The 17,120-nt window shown below is 39.8% G+C and overlaps 1 protein-coding gene across 1 annotated transcript; it reads left to right on the top strand.

Moving 5' to 3' along the window:
• Positions 1 to 8,137: 8,137 nt before the first annotated feature.
• LOC135500856 (N-acetylneuraminate 9-O-acetyltransferase-like) lies at positions 8,138 to 16,438 on the top strand. Its single transcript, XM_064792523.1, has 11 exons — positions 8,138 to 8,177; positions 8,972 to 9,095; positions 9,487 to 9,685; positions 10,217 to 10,336; positions 10,897 to 11,053; positions 11,994 to 12,073; positions 12,293 to 12,397; positions 13,278 to 13,418; positions 13,832 to 13,909; positions 14,591 to 14,683; positions 15,526 to 16,438. The coding sequence occupies exons 1-11, from the start codon at positions 8,138 to 8,140 to the stop codon at positions 15,700 to 15,702; spliced, it is 1,314 nt and encodes a 437-aa protein (XP_064648593.1). The 3' UTR covers positions 15,703 to 16,438.
• Positions 16,439 to 17,120: the final 682 nt, after the last annotated feature.

Below are 17,120 nucleotides of genomic sequence, written 5' to 3'. Positions count from 1 at the left end.
ATGGCAGTTGCTTTTTACAGGTAGTCGCGCGGTGGCCCGGCTTCCTTTTTGGCTCAACGAAGGGGAGTCTATACAAAACGGCAGTGTCCGTCGTCCGTCGTCCGTCGTCCGTCGTCGTATCCTATTTCTAAAACAGTAGCACGTTTCTTAACCGCTAGGGCTATGGACTCAAAACTTTGTATGCATGACCCTCTAGTTTAGATGACCTTTGACAATGAATTTCGATCCGGTCTGATTCTTGACTTGGCCACTAGGGGGCCAAAACTGAAAACATAAACAGTGTGATATCTCACTTATTAGTGATTTGTACTCAGACCAAGGATACATCACATATCGTACGGGTTTTTTATTTGACGTACTTGTCAAGGTCACAGAGGTCAAATGGCGTAAATAGGCTATTTGAGCGTAACTGTGGCACGTTTGTTAACCTCTAAGGCTATGGACTTGAAACTTTGTGCAAAGGACCCCCTTATTAGTGATTCGTTTTCAATAACATTATTATGGGAGGTTCTCCTTGCAAGGATACATCACATATCATATGAGTTTTTGATTTGACCTGCTTTTCAAGGTCACAGAGGTCAAATGGCGTAAATTGGTCGTTTGAGTGTAACTATGGCACGTTTCTTAACCACTAAAGCTATGAACTTGAAATTTGGTACACATGACTCCCTACGCCATGTGACCTCGGACACCGACTTTCGATCTGATCTGGTACTCAACTTGGCCACCAGGAGGCCAAAGTAAAATAGGTAAAAAGTGCAATATCTCGTTTATTACTGACATGTTTTTGATGATATTCTTATGGTACTTACTCCAAGCAACGATACATCACATGTCATACCGACTTTGGTTTGACCTATATACTATACATGTACAATGTTTCTTAACCTGGATGAATTCCAAAGCATCAAATATCTATACGGTGAATACAATGGCCCCTGGCCTTTTCATTTAAAACATGGCGCAGGCTCTTTTTATGGAGACAGTTCAGCGTTAGTGCATATTTTTTCTCACAAATACGCACACATTTTCTCAAATATAAGAACAGTTTTACAATGGTACAGTTTATTATTAGCACGCCTCTTTGGTAAATAACACAATACACAAAAAAATAAAGTAACGATCCAGGCACGGCAAAATAATATACACAGTGAGTACTACAATACAGAAAATGATCTCAAAAAGTTGAGAAAATTTGGTCACATGATGTGCCATGACCAAATAATCTCAACATTTTGCGATTTTTTTCTTCTTTACATCAAGTGTAAAAAAGATATTTAAAATCGTTGATGCGATCAAAAATATATTTTGTGTACATCAGTGTACACTTTGGTACAGCATCGTATACCTCTGTTTGTAAGCAAACACTTGCCTTGCATTGCAGTAGTGTTTGGTGGTGAACAAGTTCTAAGGAAAGTTATTATGCATTTAAGGCCTTTTTGGTAGTCTGGTAAAGTTCTGCATAGCCAGTAAAAAAACTTCCACAAAATACATGGAATTTGACACCAGTCTGTTTTCTCACCACATGGTGTCATTTTGTCAAAAATTCTTGACTCTATTTTTGAATGTGCGCTATTGGCACAACGACTCAGATCACTTTTCAAAGCAGTGGGAAGGGTAATTCACACTCCTTGTACGGTATGAGCCTAAAGAAATCTTACCGTACAATCCTGACTAATAAAATGTAATAACACAACAGACATTTTCAAAAATATTGATTCTTTCCGTGGTGTATCAAGCATATGATATAACGAAACCGTGTTTCTACTGTCAATGTTCTTCAAAATTAACATCATTGTTCCCCATTTCATTGTCGGACAGTTCGTCGAACCCCCAAAGTAACTCATCTGCGTTTGCATCACGGTAATGTCCATCGGACTCAGGTGTCAACCCGGCTACTTGATCGAGAAGCCTAGGCCGCAGATTCCGGGGGCACTGCATCCCACTCTCGACTAACAATGACTGTAATGATATTTGATCACAGTTCCCGTCATTGTCAGTATTTTCTATCTTCTATTGTTTCCAGTACCTTCTTATTAGGGCTTTCAAACCTCTCATTATTGTAAGGTCCAGAGGCTGTACCAAAGAAGTACACTTAGCTGGGATATCATCCAGCAGAATTACAGCTTCAACAAGTGGTTCGCAGAACTCATCTGCATGATGAGGACGGAACCTATCCACAAGAATCAAGATGTCGGTTGGGTTCTATTCGACACTATACGGGAAGAAGACGTGTCGCAACCAGTGTTGTAAAGAGTATGTGTTTTCCCATCCAGATCGTGATGAGGTTACGCGTACGTTTGCTGGAATGTCATTTAGAGCACGAATTTGACGGAGAAAACCTGATTCCCTGAACACTATGGACCGGTGGCTTCTCCCCATTAGATCCGATAGCAAGTCCCATGGTACACTTGAGCTAAGCATTCCCTCTCGGACACCAGGCGTTGACATAGACTTTCCCTTTTACCTCTGCCATATACATATGAGGGAAGTCAAGCTGAGCAAAAGTCTCATTAAAGTTGTAGAGGGTGTTCACGTGGTTTTCTGCAACATTTTCTCGTCGTCAATTTTGGAATGCCTTGGCAAGACATAATTTATAAGACGTGGCAATAAAACCACCAACACCATCAAAATCACAAGGTTATATCTCAACATGTTCGGACTTTTAGAATGGAGGGGTGAATAAACCCTGGCCTTAAATAGTGCATAAAATCATGTAACCCTGGACCTCGTTTGTGCCCACACTTTATATCAATTGCAACAATCGGAGCTATATAAATCGACCAGTGGTTGAACTTACCATTTACCCATATTGGCCCCATATTGGACTTTGTAAAATTCCAATCGACCACCGATTAATTGAATTCTCACTGTATATCAGCCGCTACCAAAACTTGTGAGTGTTTATGTTGTTTGCTCCTCTCATATTGAAATATAAAAGCAATTTTAACGAATAAGTTGAGTCTCAAAACGGTGATTATTTCTAAAGTCGACGCCATCTGGCTAAGCCTGCATGACACGCTCATCAATGGTAACGCTGTGATCTCCGCATAAGCGATAGGTTACCGCGCTGAAACGTTTTAAACAATAATTCGGGGTATTTTTATCTTTAACCAGTGACGCAAGAAGATGCTTTTCATCCCAAAATAGGACGTCCAAGATCGTCTTCGTTGGAGACTCACGAATACGGAACCTGTTTTACGAGTTTTCTGCTTTGTTTACGTCAAAATATGGTAAAAGGAGACAAGGTGTTTTTTATGATATGAGTTTCGACGTTGAGGAGATCAATTTAAAAGTGGTGAGTGAGTGAGTTAATACAATAAGCTTAGAAAAATGCAAATTATCATAAACCGGGAGATGTTTTATCCCATATGTACGAAAAATGGTATCTCATCGATCACGGATCATATTGCGATTCTTGTTTAATTAGATGTTGCAAATCCTCTACTCAAGTACCAATTACATTATGGAGTAATTGACTTTGGCGCGAGTCATATTTCTTGTTGTGTACCAGCTAGCTCTTGTTGCAGCAATTTTTTTTCAATTAGTTTTTGGCTCACCGTTAGGGGAGTCTGTACGATAACCCTGTGTCCGTCGTCATCCGTCGTCGTCGTCCGTCGTCGTCCTTATCCTGTGTGGCACGTTTCTTAACCGCTTGTGCTATGAACTTGAAACTTTGTACACATGACCTCCTAGGTCAGAGGTACTCTGACACTGAATTTCGGTCCGGTCTGGTTCATGACTTGGCCACAAGGGGGCCAAAACTGAAAACATAAAAAGTGTGATATGTCTCCTATTAATGATCCGTTTTCAATAAAACTTTTATGGCAGGTACTCCATCAAGGATACATCACATATCATACGGGTTTTTGGTTTGACGTACTTTTCAAGGTCACAGAGGTCAAATGGCGTAAATTGGCCGTTCGGATGTAACTATGGCACGTTTCTAAACTGCAATGACTATTGATCCCAAATTTGGTACACATGAACCCATTAGTCAGGTGATCTCAGGGACCGAAGTTCGGTCCAATATGATTCACCACTTGACCACCAGGGGGCAAAATCCAAAAACCTTAAAAATTTGATTATTCCTTCACTTCTTGCCCGATTGCCACCAATTTGATATCATGGGTACATCTAACCACCATATAGTATATGTCACACAGGTTTTTAATTTGACCTACTTTTCAAGGTCACAGAGGTCGAATGGCGTAAATTGGCCGTCAGGCCGTAACTATGGTACGTTTCTTAACCGCAATGACTATTGATCACAAATTAAGTACATATGTACCCATTGGTCAGGTGATCTCAGGTACCGAAGTTTGGTGCGATCTGATTTGCCGTTTGGCCTCCAGGGAGGGGGCCAAATCAAAAATTCTTCAAAATGCTATTATCCCTTAATTACTTGCCCGATTGGCACCAATTTTATATCACAGGTATATTTAATTCTTACAACCAATCAATGTGTCACCCGGGTTTTTTTTTTATTTGACCTACTTTTCAAGGTCACAGAGGTCAAATGTACTGTAAATTGGCCATTTTGGGGAAATTGTAATTGGTTGGACCTACATCAAACCTAACACTACATGACACAATACCATGCTCTTCATCCATCTTTCCTCCACATGAGGTGAGCGCAATGGCCCTGGCCATTTCATTTTTCTTTTCTTCTTTTGATCGAAAACACAACCAAAATGGTTGAATGGCCTATTTTATCGTGTTACTAGCAAGTGACGTTCTATTTTACCACACGTATCGATGCAAGATGACCACGATGTTAATTACAGCGACATGCCTGTCGAAGAACGGAATTTGCATGTGATTTTCGATATATTTTCAGGATTTTCTGTGGAGACAATTCCCGGACAAAGTTATGTTGAACGAATATCGAAAATGGGAACACATGTCGGAATCAGCAAGACCCAGTCTCATTGTAACTGGTGTGGCTATTCATTCAATTGTGAGTGCAGTCGAATGCCTGACATTGAAGTTCTACCTTCATTTCATTGTTGACCCAATGATACCAGACCAGCTACAGTAACATGAGAAAGAACTCGAACATTGCCAATCCCGTTACTACCGATAAAATGCAGTCGCTCGATCATATTTAACAAAGTACATGAAATTCAATGACCGCAACTGGAAGATAACTTTCCATAGTTGACCAATTTTTCAATCACTACCAAGTTCGAAAAAGCGATATACGATCTTTAAGTACTCTTTCATTTCTTGACTCACCAACGTAAAGCTTCTTCTAGATTATTAGGATTATGAAAGGTGTATAGGAACTGCTTCTGACTTGCTCTGTGTTGAAAACTTCTCCGATATAATCACCATTTTACTTTGCACCTCGAATGCATTTTCGTTACATTGAATTCAGTTTAAATGTTAGTTCCTTTTTGTAGGCATGATGTCTATTTTTTATGCAAAAGACGAATTTCTACTTGTTTTATGTATTGATTAAGTTTTATAAAGATAGTTCTGTTACGTCCTTGCAATCACCTTGCGCATTTCTTGAAATTTCCTTGCACTTTATGTCTTCGCTTTCAGTTTTTTCTTGCTCCAGTAGAGGGCAACTCGACTGTACTTGAATACTACAGAAGCAATCTTACACAAATAGTACCATACATCGACGCACTGAGGAAAACTACCAAAGTCATTTGGAGGATACAAGGTTGTTTGATATTCATTTTGATCCACCCGAGGCCCTCTCAATAGACGTACAGTGTGCTCGATGCGTGTATCACCACCTATTTCCAACTCGTCTTGCCAACTCCTTGCCCGAAATGCTTAAAATGTGGATAATTGTATTCTGTTAAGCTTTTAATAAGCTTTTGATATTTTTAAACATCATCATGCCACAGTACGTTTGATGCTGAATCTAGTTTTGTAGCAGGCTTTTGCCTGTGGCTCAGTCGGAAAGTCGTCGCAAGAGTAAGGGATTTGTTTTGACATTAAAGAATTAATGACTTAGGCACAGAAAGCGAGTGCCTCAACCGAAGAGTGGATCGAAAAAGTAACCGAGTTAACCAAATTACCAACTAATAGCCATCGCTACCTTCTATTGTTTCAGATCCCGTGGAATACTATTATTTGTCTGGTAAATATTTGAGGATTACCAATTATTGGATTGATCGATACAATGATGCAGCTGACCACGTTTTGTAAGTTTCGTTCTGATCAATCCTAGCCTGTCATGCAAACCATGACATTTTCGTTGTACGTTATAAATGATAATTTCAGGGTGGGGGGTGGGGGGTCTGAAGTTAGGAGGGTGATTTTTGACGGCGTTTAACACCCGAGTCAGTACCCGACGGGTTATGAGGCTCCATACGTTAATTAACAATTTACATGAATCTTACAAGACCCGCAGTCGATCGGCTTTTTTCAACATATATTTAGTGCTTCTAAATCTTTTGATCTCTGTGAGGCGGTAATACACGAATACACCATCGACGTGCTTCTGTGGGCAAAATGAGCAGATTGTGAAATGGAAGTTTTTGTCGGGTTAAAGTTTTGATCTGTTTTTAAAGCTGGTGTGATTACATTCATGTTCATCCAGTCAGTCGGAGAGGAGTAACGTGCTAGAACTGGTCGTATTGAGCATTCGAGTGCATTTCCCAGTAGTTCTCGTACTCGGAGTCGGAGTCTAACGGCTGCTTATCCTGTCTATTGTCGCGTCTCTCAAAAGCAATTTAAGGATGGCCTATGGCACCAACCCGATGTTTCAGTGGCCAGCGCGTGTCATCGGGCCATGGGATCACGGTTTCGAGTCCAGGAAGATTCCTTTTCTTTCGTTCGTGAACGTTAAAGTTAATATTATTAGTATTACTATCAGCCTGACAAAAATCAATGATTCAGGTCTTTATGGTCTGAATAGTGCACATTGAACCCCGGGGCGGAGGCGGGCCTGTCCGATCAGGAGAATGGTTCGAATCGGAGGCTGTAAGTTTATAGTCTACTTCTGAATCTGTAATGAGATATATTTCTTGCTTTTCTAGGCAGAAGTCTGCGGCAATGATTTGGAACACCTCCCGTCAGCAATTCGTCCAAAGCAAGCCAAATCGTACACGTGACGGAATTCATATATTAGCAAGACCCTTAAACTTGGTAGGTGGTGCATCGGAAATCACATGTTCAATGGTTTATATTCTTTAAAATCAACCAGTATAATAACAGTTGTAGCACGGCAAGTACATGTATAGCCCATATTTTGTATGTATCGCTGCTTGGTTAGACTGTAAGTCATATTGTCCAAACGCACTAAACTTTGTTCGTATCAGGCGGATAACAAAAACGTGCAAAAATAATTACAAACTTGATAACATCGAATAAACATGTAGCAAGCTCATACATAGCAATAACATGCAATTAAAGGCTTTACTAGTTCGTATTCATAATAACTGCACTACGGCATTGTGTATCAGTGCATTTCTATTTAACTGGACCACAAGTAATTACGAACGACGTACCCCTTTAAGTAATAAGCCCAGCCTCGTTTTTGTTAGTCAATCTCCGAGATAAATAGACGACTTACCTATAGTCGTTCATCCTAAAAATTACAATAATTATAGTCGTGAATACTAGTAAGTTAAACAATGTTTCTTTTTTCAAGGATATGCAGATGATCGTCAACGTACATTGTAACAAAATGGGCCTCAATACCGGCACGTGTTGCAGAGGAGCTAAACCTGTCACCAACTTGCAAGTTGGGACTGCAATCTTCTTTGCAATATGGTAAAAACAAGTACAATTGCCATGCATAATTTCTGCTCGTTATTAACCTAGCCCAAGAGTTTTATCACAAAGCATGTCACAACAACGCACATACAAAGTTGCAACTCTCTTCATATGATTAGGTCCCTGTCTTATTTTCAATGTTTTTAGGGGTTTTTTTCATACAAAACAAGGAAACTGAGCTATAGGTAACTGTCTTTGCCTGGTCACTGAGAAATACTAGACGAGTGTAATTGCAGTTACCTGGTCATAATAATGTAAACTGTGCCTTTCTCAAGTCGCTTTCACCACCTTCTCTCCAAATTCGCCGGGGTCCTCCCCGTGAACCTGCAAGTAGTTAGCTTTTGTTAAAAGTCTGTGTAATCGACAGAATACGTTGGCTTTGCACAGTTGCTCAATCATGGTGATAATAGCCAGCAAAGTTCGAGTGCGAAACGAAGGTAACCGCTGTTACTTTTTTTTCAGTGTACCCGGTTCTGAGAGTTATCCCCTCGTACGCTGAAAGATAGATTGACATGTTTTTTTCTGTGTTTCCCCTTATAAGAGAAAACATGGTTCCCTGACTGCCTATAGTATCTAAACACTGAAATACGGGGAGCAACAAAAGGTTTTACGCCACAATCGGCTTCAGCGAAAGACGTTGGTAATTGAATATTTGACGAGGGTATAGGAACTGTCATGTTTCTATAGCGATTGGTTTAGAGTTCATAGCGGCAGCCTTTACTGATACATTGTCCAATCCTTTATATAGGGACATACTCTTCTAGTTGATCGGGGTATAATTAGATTAACACACATTCGAATTCTATCTTGAACCGTCATTCTTTTTTGCAGTTGTCTCCATTTTTCATTGATGTGGATGTATCGTAAAATATGCCATCTGCTCAGCAATTCTGTTGAAAAAGGTCAGTTACCCGGCGTGATCGACATATTGTAATTTTGTTCAACATGCAAGTGATGTAAATTATACGCAAACGTAAACCAATAAATCACTTGTCCAGTATTCCTTAAAACTTACAACTGGTCATTTTGGGTCCTTAAATTTTTAAGATGTACCAATGAAAGCTAATTCAAACCTTTTTCACAAGGCCAACCAAAATTCCAAATCTTATAAGAGCATCCGATATCCCTTCTCTATAACATTAAAACCTTTTGTTTGTTTTTCTGCAAATAATTGTTAATGGATATGAAACCCATTTTCAACTTAATGTAGTCTTATTTTCTCTCCATTCAGAAGAAATTCCGATTATCCACGAAAAACCGAAGCCAAAAAAGTGCGATGATGACTGCTATTACGTAATATCATTAGCATTGGCCAAACTTGGGCTGATTATGATGTATTTCTTTATTTGCGACAGGTAAGATGCGATCGATAAGTATAATGAGGCTCAGATAAACCTCCCGACTCGAATCTCTAATGAAAGTTGGCGAAACATTCCTAAATTCCATTTCTTGTTCTGCCCCCAACCCAGTTGGATGTCAGTATGGCCGGTGTACGGTGCTTCGTCGATCTACTGTCAAGTTTGATTATAGGAGATTACGTCTCCTTATAGTCTGGCTGCCAATTCCTGGCTGACGATCGCGAGCCCAGTTTTCCCGGTTTAATTTTAGAATTGTCTCCCCTAGACTTGTTGCCTTCACCTAGGTTAAGGAGGCCATGCAGCGACCGTCTCCCCAAGCAAAAGCATATTAACATCGTTTATATATATTTGGCGAAGTAATCTTTGAATGCAGAGTTGCTTGTTTCAGAACGACGCTCTTCATGAACGAGAGCAAATACTTTAGTTTTGTTACCTTCCTCGTACTATTGGGTATTGTGATGGCACTTGGCCTATTATTCACAAGCAATTCACGACATACAACTTTGCTGCATCGAGACCAAACCGATGAATGGAAGGGCTGGATGCAGTTGATTATTCTCATCTACCACATCACTGGCGCGAGTAAAGTAAGTTGACCATAGAGAAAACAGCAAATTGTCGTGCTAATAATCTCAACGCTGACTCGTCTGTCCTGACCCTTGGCAGGTGAAGTTGTTGAAATCAATCTATGTTTATGATTATTCTTGTATCAACTTCACTGAGATTTCCTGTATCGATCACTATACTTGCTGATTGGGTACGCCGTACCTACTTCGGTTTGCTTGAGCAGGCAAAATACCCAACTCAAGTGCAAATTATGCGCGTCTCCTAGCTGGTAGAGTCCTCTATTGGTAAGCAATTATATATATTTTAGAAACGGTAATGAATGTTGAAAGTGTGAAATTTCCGCGTCTTTTTAGGGTTTGTTTGGGATTTTTTATTAATAATGCTGAACAGTAGTTTTGTCAAAGAAGATTGTATTGCCACCCAATGCTGAACCTTAGTTTGGTCGAAGAAAATTGTAAAGCCACCCAATGCTGAACAGTAGTTTGAAAATTGTAACGCTACCCGTTCTTTTCCACTTTATTTAATTTTTCTTCTTCTTCACTTTATTATAGATACTACCTATTTACATGCATATCCGAGTACTGGTTGCTGCATATCTTTTTCTGTCAGGATACGGCCATTTCTCATTTTTTTGGAACAAGGGAACGTACGAGTTTCACCGCGTTTTTCAGGTTGGTATCGGTGGAAATAGTAACGACATCATATCACATGCATTCTTTGAAGACAAATATTGTTTTTGGTCGTTAATTAAAGAGCCAAAAAACCGTGATTGAATCCCACCAACACTTAGCGCTCCAGAGACCGATGCGACGTGGATAACATAAATTGGCTATTAACATCAACGCTTGTCTAAATCTATTTTCGGTTTTAGTTTAAATGCATTTTGGTCACGACCGCAAAAAAACAGCATGCTGTTTTTTATCATCGGTGTACCGAATTACTGATTGGACTTTGGAGATGCTACCTTTGCTTACGTGTGTATATAAGTACCACATATAGATCATCATTTTTTTGCCAATAATCCTGGAAAACGGCATTTCTAAAAGCAGCTGCACTTGGATATTTTGGTTTAGTTGATGACGATCTTATCACTTTCATTCAAGGAGTGCAAGCTATCAGCTATTTTCATTAAAATTATTAATAATACTAGACGTGCAAAAAGCACATACGAGTACAACCAGTACAACCAGCTGCCTATCATGATAAAGACCATCATGATTTCAAGTTTTAGGTCTTATTCCGCCTCAACCTGTTGACGGTATGTCTGTGCTTTACGATGAACCGGTCGTATCAACACTACTACTTTGTTCCACTCATCTCGTTCTGGTTTCTTGTTATTTGTGCCACCATGGCAGTATGGCCGCGTGCGACAGCAACGCCAGCAGAAGGTAAGCAAACGGTAACAGAAGCAGACGGTAAGCTTTGTATGCGCATGCGATTCTCTGGTTTGATTCTAGAGTTGCAGAAAGAGTATTAAGTCAGACGACGACTAGTTGCCAATGGCAATATACGCCCAGCGAAAAAGATTGCCTCCAATTTGAAATAGCCCAGACTACCCCGGTCTTAAGTAAAACGAGTAGCATTTTTTCACTCCCTCACAAATTCTCAAATTTCCGGTATCTCCTTACTGGTTGTTAGTACTCCAACAAGTTTATTCTGTTCTCTAATTATCACATGTGTAACATCCACATATTTTCCAATATTATACATTTGATAAGAATATCGGTTTAAATGAAACAAAGCTTAAGCGGGACGAAAACAGTTCAGTGCCATTACCGATCACGTCATGTCTGCAACCCGAAATGTTGGTTCGCATTAATTGATAATATTGAAGCATGTATCGTTGTTGGCCCATCATGTATATTGTGATAAATATACAACACGATAAGCCGGTGGAAAATGCTTATCACTCGCGAAGGAGCACAAAAAATAGTTTTTCTGCAGGCGTATTGACGAACAATGAATGCGTTTTGCCGTGAAGCCGGGCACTCCTGGGTCAGGAAAAAATAACCCCCGAGCGTTCATTATTAACGCAAGAGTCTATAGTGTTGCGAGTAACAGCTACAGCAGCAGACCATTGTTTTATGGTTTAAATCTTCTGCGGCATTGGTTGATAATTTAGATTAGTTTTTGCACTCAATTTTATGATCTTAATTGCAGAAAAGAAAAACAACTACTTTTTGTTTAATCTAGAATCTTAGGGATAACGAACCCGAGTACGTAAAACCAAACAGTTTTTGCCAAGCCTCCCCATTATTGGCATCGGACATCGGGTCAGTGAACTACATGTAACCTAGTATCTTAATTATTGCCAATGTTTCATTCCAGCAAATAGCCGTCAGTACATGTATGTAACAGTCAAGTTGGTTATTCTCATAATGGCTGTGTCAGGCATGTTTCTAACCTCGGTAAGTACATTGTTATATATTTAGCCAGAGTCATTCAACCATTATGTTCCACAGGTGGCAATGGGTGGCGGTGATTGGCCACTGTCAGCATTTCGTCGTGGCACAACATTCGCCTCGGAATAAGCTGATAAGTTCTGAATGTATTATACGACGCAAAAACTGCAACAGTTAGTTTTTCATTTGCGTTGTTTTGTTTTACTCATAACCTGATCTTTCCAGGCCGCAACTGAGAAGATATTTCTGTTACCGCCTATTAGGACATTGTTCGTGCTTGGAAAAAACTCTGTTAGGGAGTGGATGTTCCGGTTGCAGCTGGACAGATACGTGAGTAAATTTATTTGGGTTATAACATGTATAATGCAATTATGGCGGATTGAGGCCTCGCCAAGTCGTATGGGATTATCGTCACCTCCATCATGACGTGACAATGATTGCATTGGGTGGATAAAAAACCCCGCAAAACTTCGTGAAGGGTTGATAACCTCTGATAATTTTCTTGCACGGTAATAAATTTTATCCACCAATAAGTTAAGGATTTGTTTTGCTCAATTTAGCGCTAAAAGTTGTGATATTCTGTTTGGCCCCCGATTGAAGAATGCTCGTAAAAAACTGCAATGTCCATAACGGTCACCGAGACGCTGCATGCAGGTGTCATGTATGTGGGAAAAAGGCGGGGTTCAGAATGACACTTCTTGAATTTCTTTCGGCCAAAATCATGGTCGAAAACACGTCTTTGGTGATTTCTAAGGAGCCTTTGCCCATGATTTTGGCATTTAGAAAGGCCGACTCTTTTATTTGACTTTACTAAATACCCATAAAAATATCATGATGAAATTAACACGCACTAAAGGAAAAATATAGGTTAAGAAATGTATGAATTTTTATACGGATTTACCTGGTCTCTTTGATTCCAGCGCTCTGAATTTGCGAGAACATCTGGTCTTTAACGATGTTTGTGATATTTGGACATCGCGAGACCATTTGGTCTTTGAGGGATTTTGTGAAATTTGGACAATACATATTTTGACATGTCATTTTAAAATCAGTATTATTGCGCATGGTTCAAGCGAGCTGTTTTCATTCCCATGAATATATTCAACAATACAGTTAATCCGTCATATATTGCGCACCATACGCGAATTTCATTGCATACGAATAGCGATTTTACTTGTGATATATATATGTACTTATCTTGTCATTTCAGAGTGCCATCTACGGCATGATATTTGCCTTCTGTTGTGCTCTGCTCAAGAAACTCAAAGTTCTTACTGACAGCGAAGAAAATATGCTGTTCTCAAAATGTATATCTTGTTTTGTGACAGTATTATCTGTCTTTGGTATATTTGTAAGTGTCTATCAATTCTAGCTAAATGTCTTATGCTCTCAAAATATTTTTAAAATGACGCTTTTTGCAGTGTGAGGTCTGATATCATAGTGCTTGATATTAAGTAGGTGCTGTTTGAAACGACTACTTACGTATTCCCTTTAAATATTTGTGATGAGAGGCTGTTTATTGAAGGAGAAATTTAGATGCAACCCCATCGTAGTTGAGCGGGGTGAAAAAAAGTGTAAAATGCGGTATTTGAAACCCCGTTTTATTTGTAGCCCTTGCATTATTTTATGCATGGGGATATCAATCAATATCATATGCAGAAAATTAGACCTTGGCTACAAATACCCCCATTCTATCTCATACATGTTATATAGAACGTAAATAAATTGTATCTTTATGTTGCTGATTATTTTTCTTCATTTCAGAGTTACGCCATTCTCGTTTCATTCTGTCATACTAAAGAGGAATGCAATAGAATTCACCCCTACATAACATTCGTACCAGTAAGTCATCACCACGTTTAGGCTGCCTTAATGAGGTGCATTATTTCATGACTACTCAAAAAATGCTCAAGGGCAAATAGTAAGCAACATGTATTCATAGCAACCATGGGGATGGAGTTAGTTGCTGGCTGCAGTACTAGACCCATCAGAGACGCGCATGATGGGATTGATCATGATAGGTAAAATTACCTTACACAGCAGGCCTTTCTATCGTTCCTAACGATTGAACGATCCCACAAGGTCCTCCGCTACAACAAATTTGCACTACCCTACGTCCAATGCTCAGGTCTGTAATTGAAATATTTCAAACATGCATCAAGTTTTGATAAATTTAGTTACTAGCGCAGCAACTCTGATGATCAAATTTTGTATGTGCCAGTTGGCAAATTACTTCCATTCTATAAGGTGCACGTCGACAGAGAGGCGACGTCAACTTGTCGTTTACATGGTTGACACCACCATTGGCCAGATTGACGTGTGGCATGCACTTTCTTAGGCTGTGATAAAATGTTGTTTGTTGATCGAGCCTTCTAATAGGAAAACGACTTTCTGACCACCACGAGCTCGTGTACTAGTCAAATGTCAATGGGGGATGGGTACATTTCAGTTACGATCCGAGGCCTGCTATATGGAGGATGAAAAACCGTAACTGACTTGTAATATTCCTTGTTTTTTCTCCAGATACTTTCCTTTATATTATTAAGAAATACGTTTTATGTCATCCGGAGGAAATATAGTGCTGCTTTTGCCTGGGTCGGGAAGATATCACTAGAGGTAAGTTGTCATTGTTATCACTATATCCAATCAACATGTTGAATCCGAGCATTTCCTCGACACTGCGAGGACTGTATGAATACCTTAGCCGCAACATTATACGGCAACTCTGTCACTCATTCTATCGAAAAATACCAGCGTACATTGGCTACAACATCACTTCACTACCAACAATCATAATACTTTGCAATGATATCAAGACCAAATTCTGCGCCAATCTGCAAAAAGGTGCTCCGATCCGAATTCACTTCAAAAGATATACTGCTGTTGAATCCAACGCCTTCTCCACGTTGTCTAGAGGCCATACTGTGTGACACTAAATTTCCTATCAGCAATAGGGCTGGACGCTAATACTCTCAGCCGATGCCCTTTCAAAGCACTGCATTTGTTCACATACGTTTACTGTTGGTTCATATTAAACATCGTTTCTATTTCGTACGAACGGCAGCGCCCTTCAGTCATAATGCAAGCTCATGTGTTATTTGCATACAATTGGTGCATGCAAGATGTTCCCCGATTGCTGCATGTTAATTTAGGCTTTGGGGACACTGGGTTTGTCATATGAAAATACCAAAAGGTACAAAGTGTATCTTGTTTCATTCGTCGCAAATCTGTCAAAAACGGCATTTTTTCTACGTGTATGGTTTTTATGGAAAGAACCACCTAAGTCAACCAAGCGTTAAGCTGGAACACATCATCCTCCACCTAGGTATGTTTGGGATAAAATGAGCACAGCTTGCACGTGACTATGATTATATTTTACATGATATAAGAGCACGACGTGATATTTGTTGGTATCCTCCCTAAACTATTAGTCACACAATTATTATGTCTCTTTTCAGTTATTCATAACGCAGTACCACGTCTGGCTTTCCGCTGACTCTAAGGGTGTCCTCGTTCTTATCCCCGGCCAACCATTGCTCAACTTCATGACAACAACTTACATCTTTGTGTGTCTCAGTCACGAAATTCACACAGTCACAGGGACATTGGCAAAACACGTTATCCGAAATAATTAGTGCACGCTAGAACGATAGCGAAAGAGATAGTATAGAGTATCTGATCAGGATTTAGCTTGATTGGACAAAACGTGTTGATAAGGCTTAACTGTGGTCGGTCTGGTTTTCGTGTTTGGGGATGGCTTGTCTGCCCGTGTAAAATCGGTTGTATTAAGTGCAACACATTATTTTGAACAATCTGGTTAAAATCTTCAGGTCATTATTTTTTGTCTCCATCTACATGGGTCATGCACATACATTGAGAGATCAAGTGAGTATTGAATTATGTAACTTGAGACTGCTTGACTGTTTTACTACCTCCTGTATAGAATCCGGGGATGATGATTGAGGTATGTGTAATACACTGAACTAGGAATATGGCCTCTTACGTATGTATGTGGTTTTTATCAGGGCCTTGATTATTGGTTATTCTTTTGATGACATTAACGATGTTACTGTCTCTTCAAATAAACATGAGGTAATCAGAACATGATTTGCACGTCCACACTTTTATGCAATTAAGATGAGAGTATTTTAGCCATGAAACATATCAGGACAGTTGACCACGGGCACTCGCCAGCTATTCATCCCGCAGCTCCTCCTAATGGGCTCTTGTAACTATATAAGGCCTCACGAGCGAGCCTGTTGGGACTAATGTTTTGCCACCTTGTTTGCGAGCGTTCTTCCGAAAGGACAATTTTTTGGTGATTATGAGGGAGATATCAGTGTGCGTAAGTGTTTTGCTTGGAATTATGATGCTGTAGAAATGTGTAAGTAGTTACTAACTCAGTTTATCATTAAAACGTATTGATTAGATATGAAGTCTTAGTCGTCTGTTTCTTAGTTCCTTGGTCCGTTAGGATAAGATTGGTGACAAACCATTGGTGACATAGTACTCGATGAACAAGTTAATGTCGTCGATATTTGGATGCCCAGGGTTGTAACATGGTCTTTGTTCTTTAAAGCTGACGCCTTACCGCTCGACCCGGTTTTACGCTACAATCGTTACCTGCATCAGATTCATGAAGCAGAATCGTACCATCTCCTTATCTTTCTAGTTGCCACTGAAATGGCCTTGTCCTTCCAGTTCCTTTAAAGTAAGGCGATCCAATATTCAGCATTTTGCCTTCGCAGAATCCCCAAAATGACTCAATACCCTGATTTGAAGTACTTTTTCCGTACTGAAAATAGCGCTCATGAGGGTCGTTTACGTTGTTCTCTCGAAGAAACGTTTGCATGTGTTCTGCATGCCCATTTTCCGTTCCACGGTCGGCTCGAATGCTTTTAGGTCAACCCTTTTGGCGGCGGGATCCGTGTTCGTCTTATATGCTTTAAGCCACAAAATGTTCCTTGAAAACCGGTCAACACAGCCATGTAAACATATACCAAATGGCTTCCGTTTATCATAGCGATCAAGGTGCCATACATAATTTGGCCCC

Source organism: Lineus longissimus, chromosome 16 (genome assembly GCF_910592395.1).
Source record: "Lineus longissimus chromosome 16, tnLinLong1.2, whole genome shotgun sequence".
NCBI classification, from domain to species: Eukaryota; Metazoa; Nemertea; class Pilidiophora; order Heteronemertea; family Lineidae; genus Lineus; species Lineus longissimus.
Note: the sequence above shows the minus strand (reverse complement) of the source record. Positions and strands in the feature narration are given on the sequence as shown.

What these genes read in the sequence shown, in the direction of transcription:
- LOC135500856 (XM_064792523.1), top strand. Translation starts at nt 8,138, where the DNA reads ATGGTGATAATAGCCAGCAAAGTTCGAGTGCGAAACGAAG. An exon ending in ACATCACTGGCGCGAGTAAA is followed by an intron (nt 9,686 to 10,216) that starts GTAAGTTGACCA and finishes ACTTTATTATAG; the next exon opens with ATACTACCTATTTACATGCA. An exon ending in AGTTTCACCGCGTTTTTCAG is followed by an intron (nt 10,337 to 10,896) that starts GTTGGTATCGGT and finishes TTCAAGTTTTAG; the next exon opens with GTCTTATTCCGCCTCAACCT.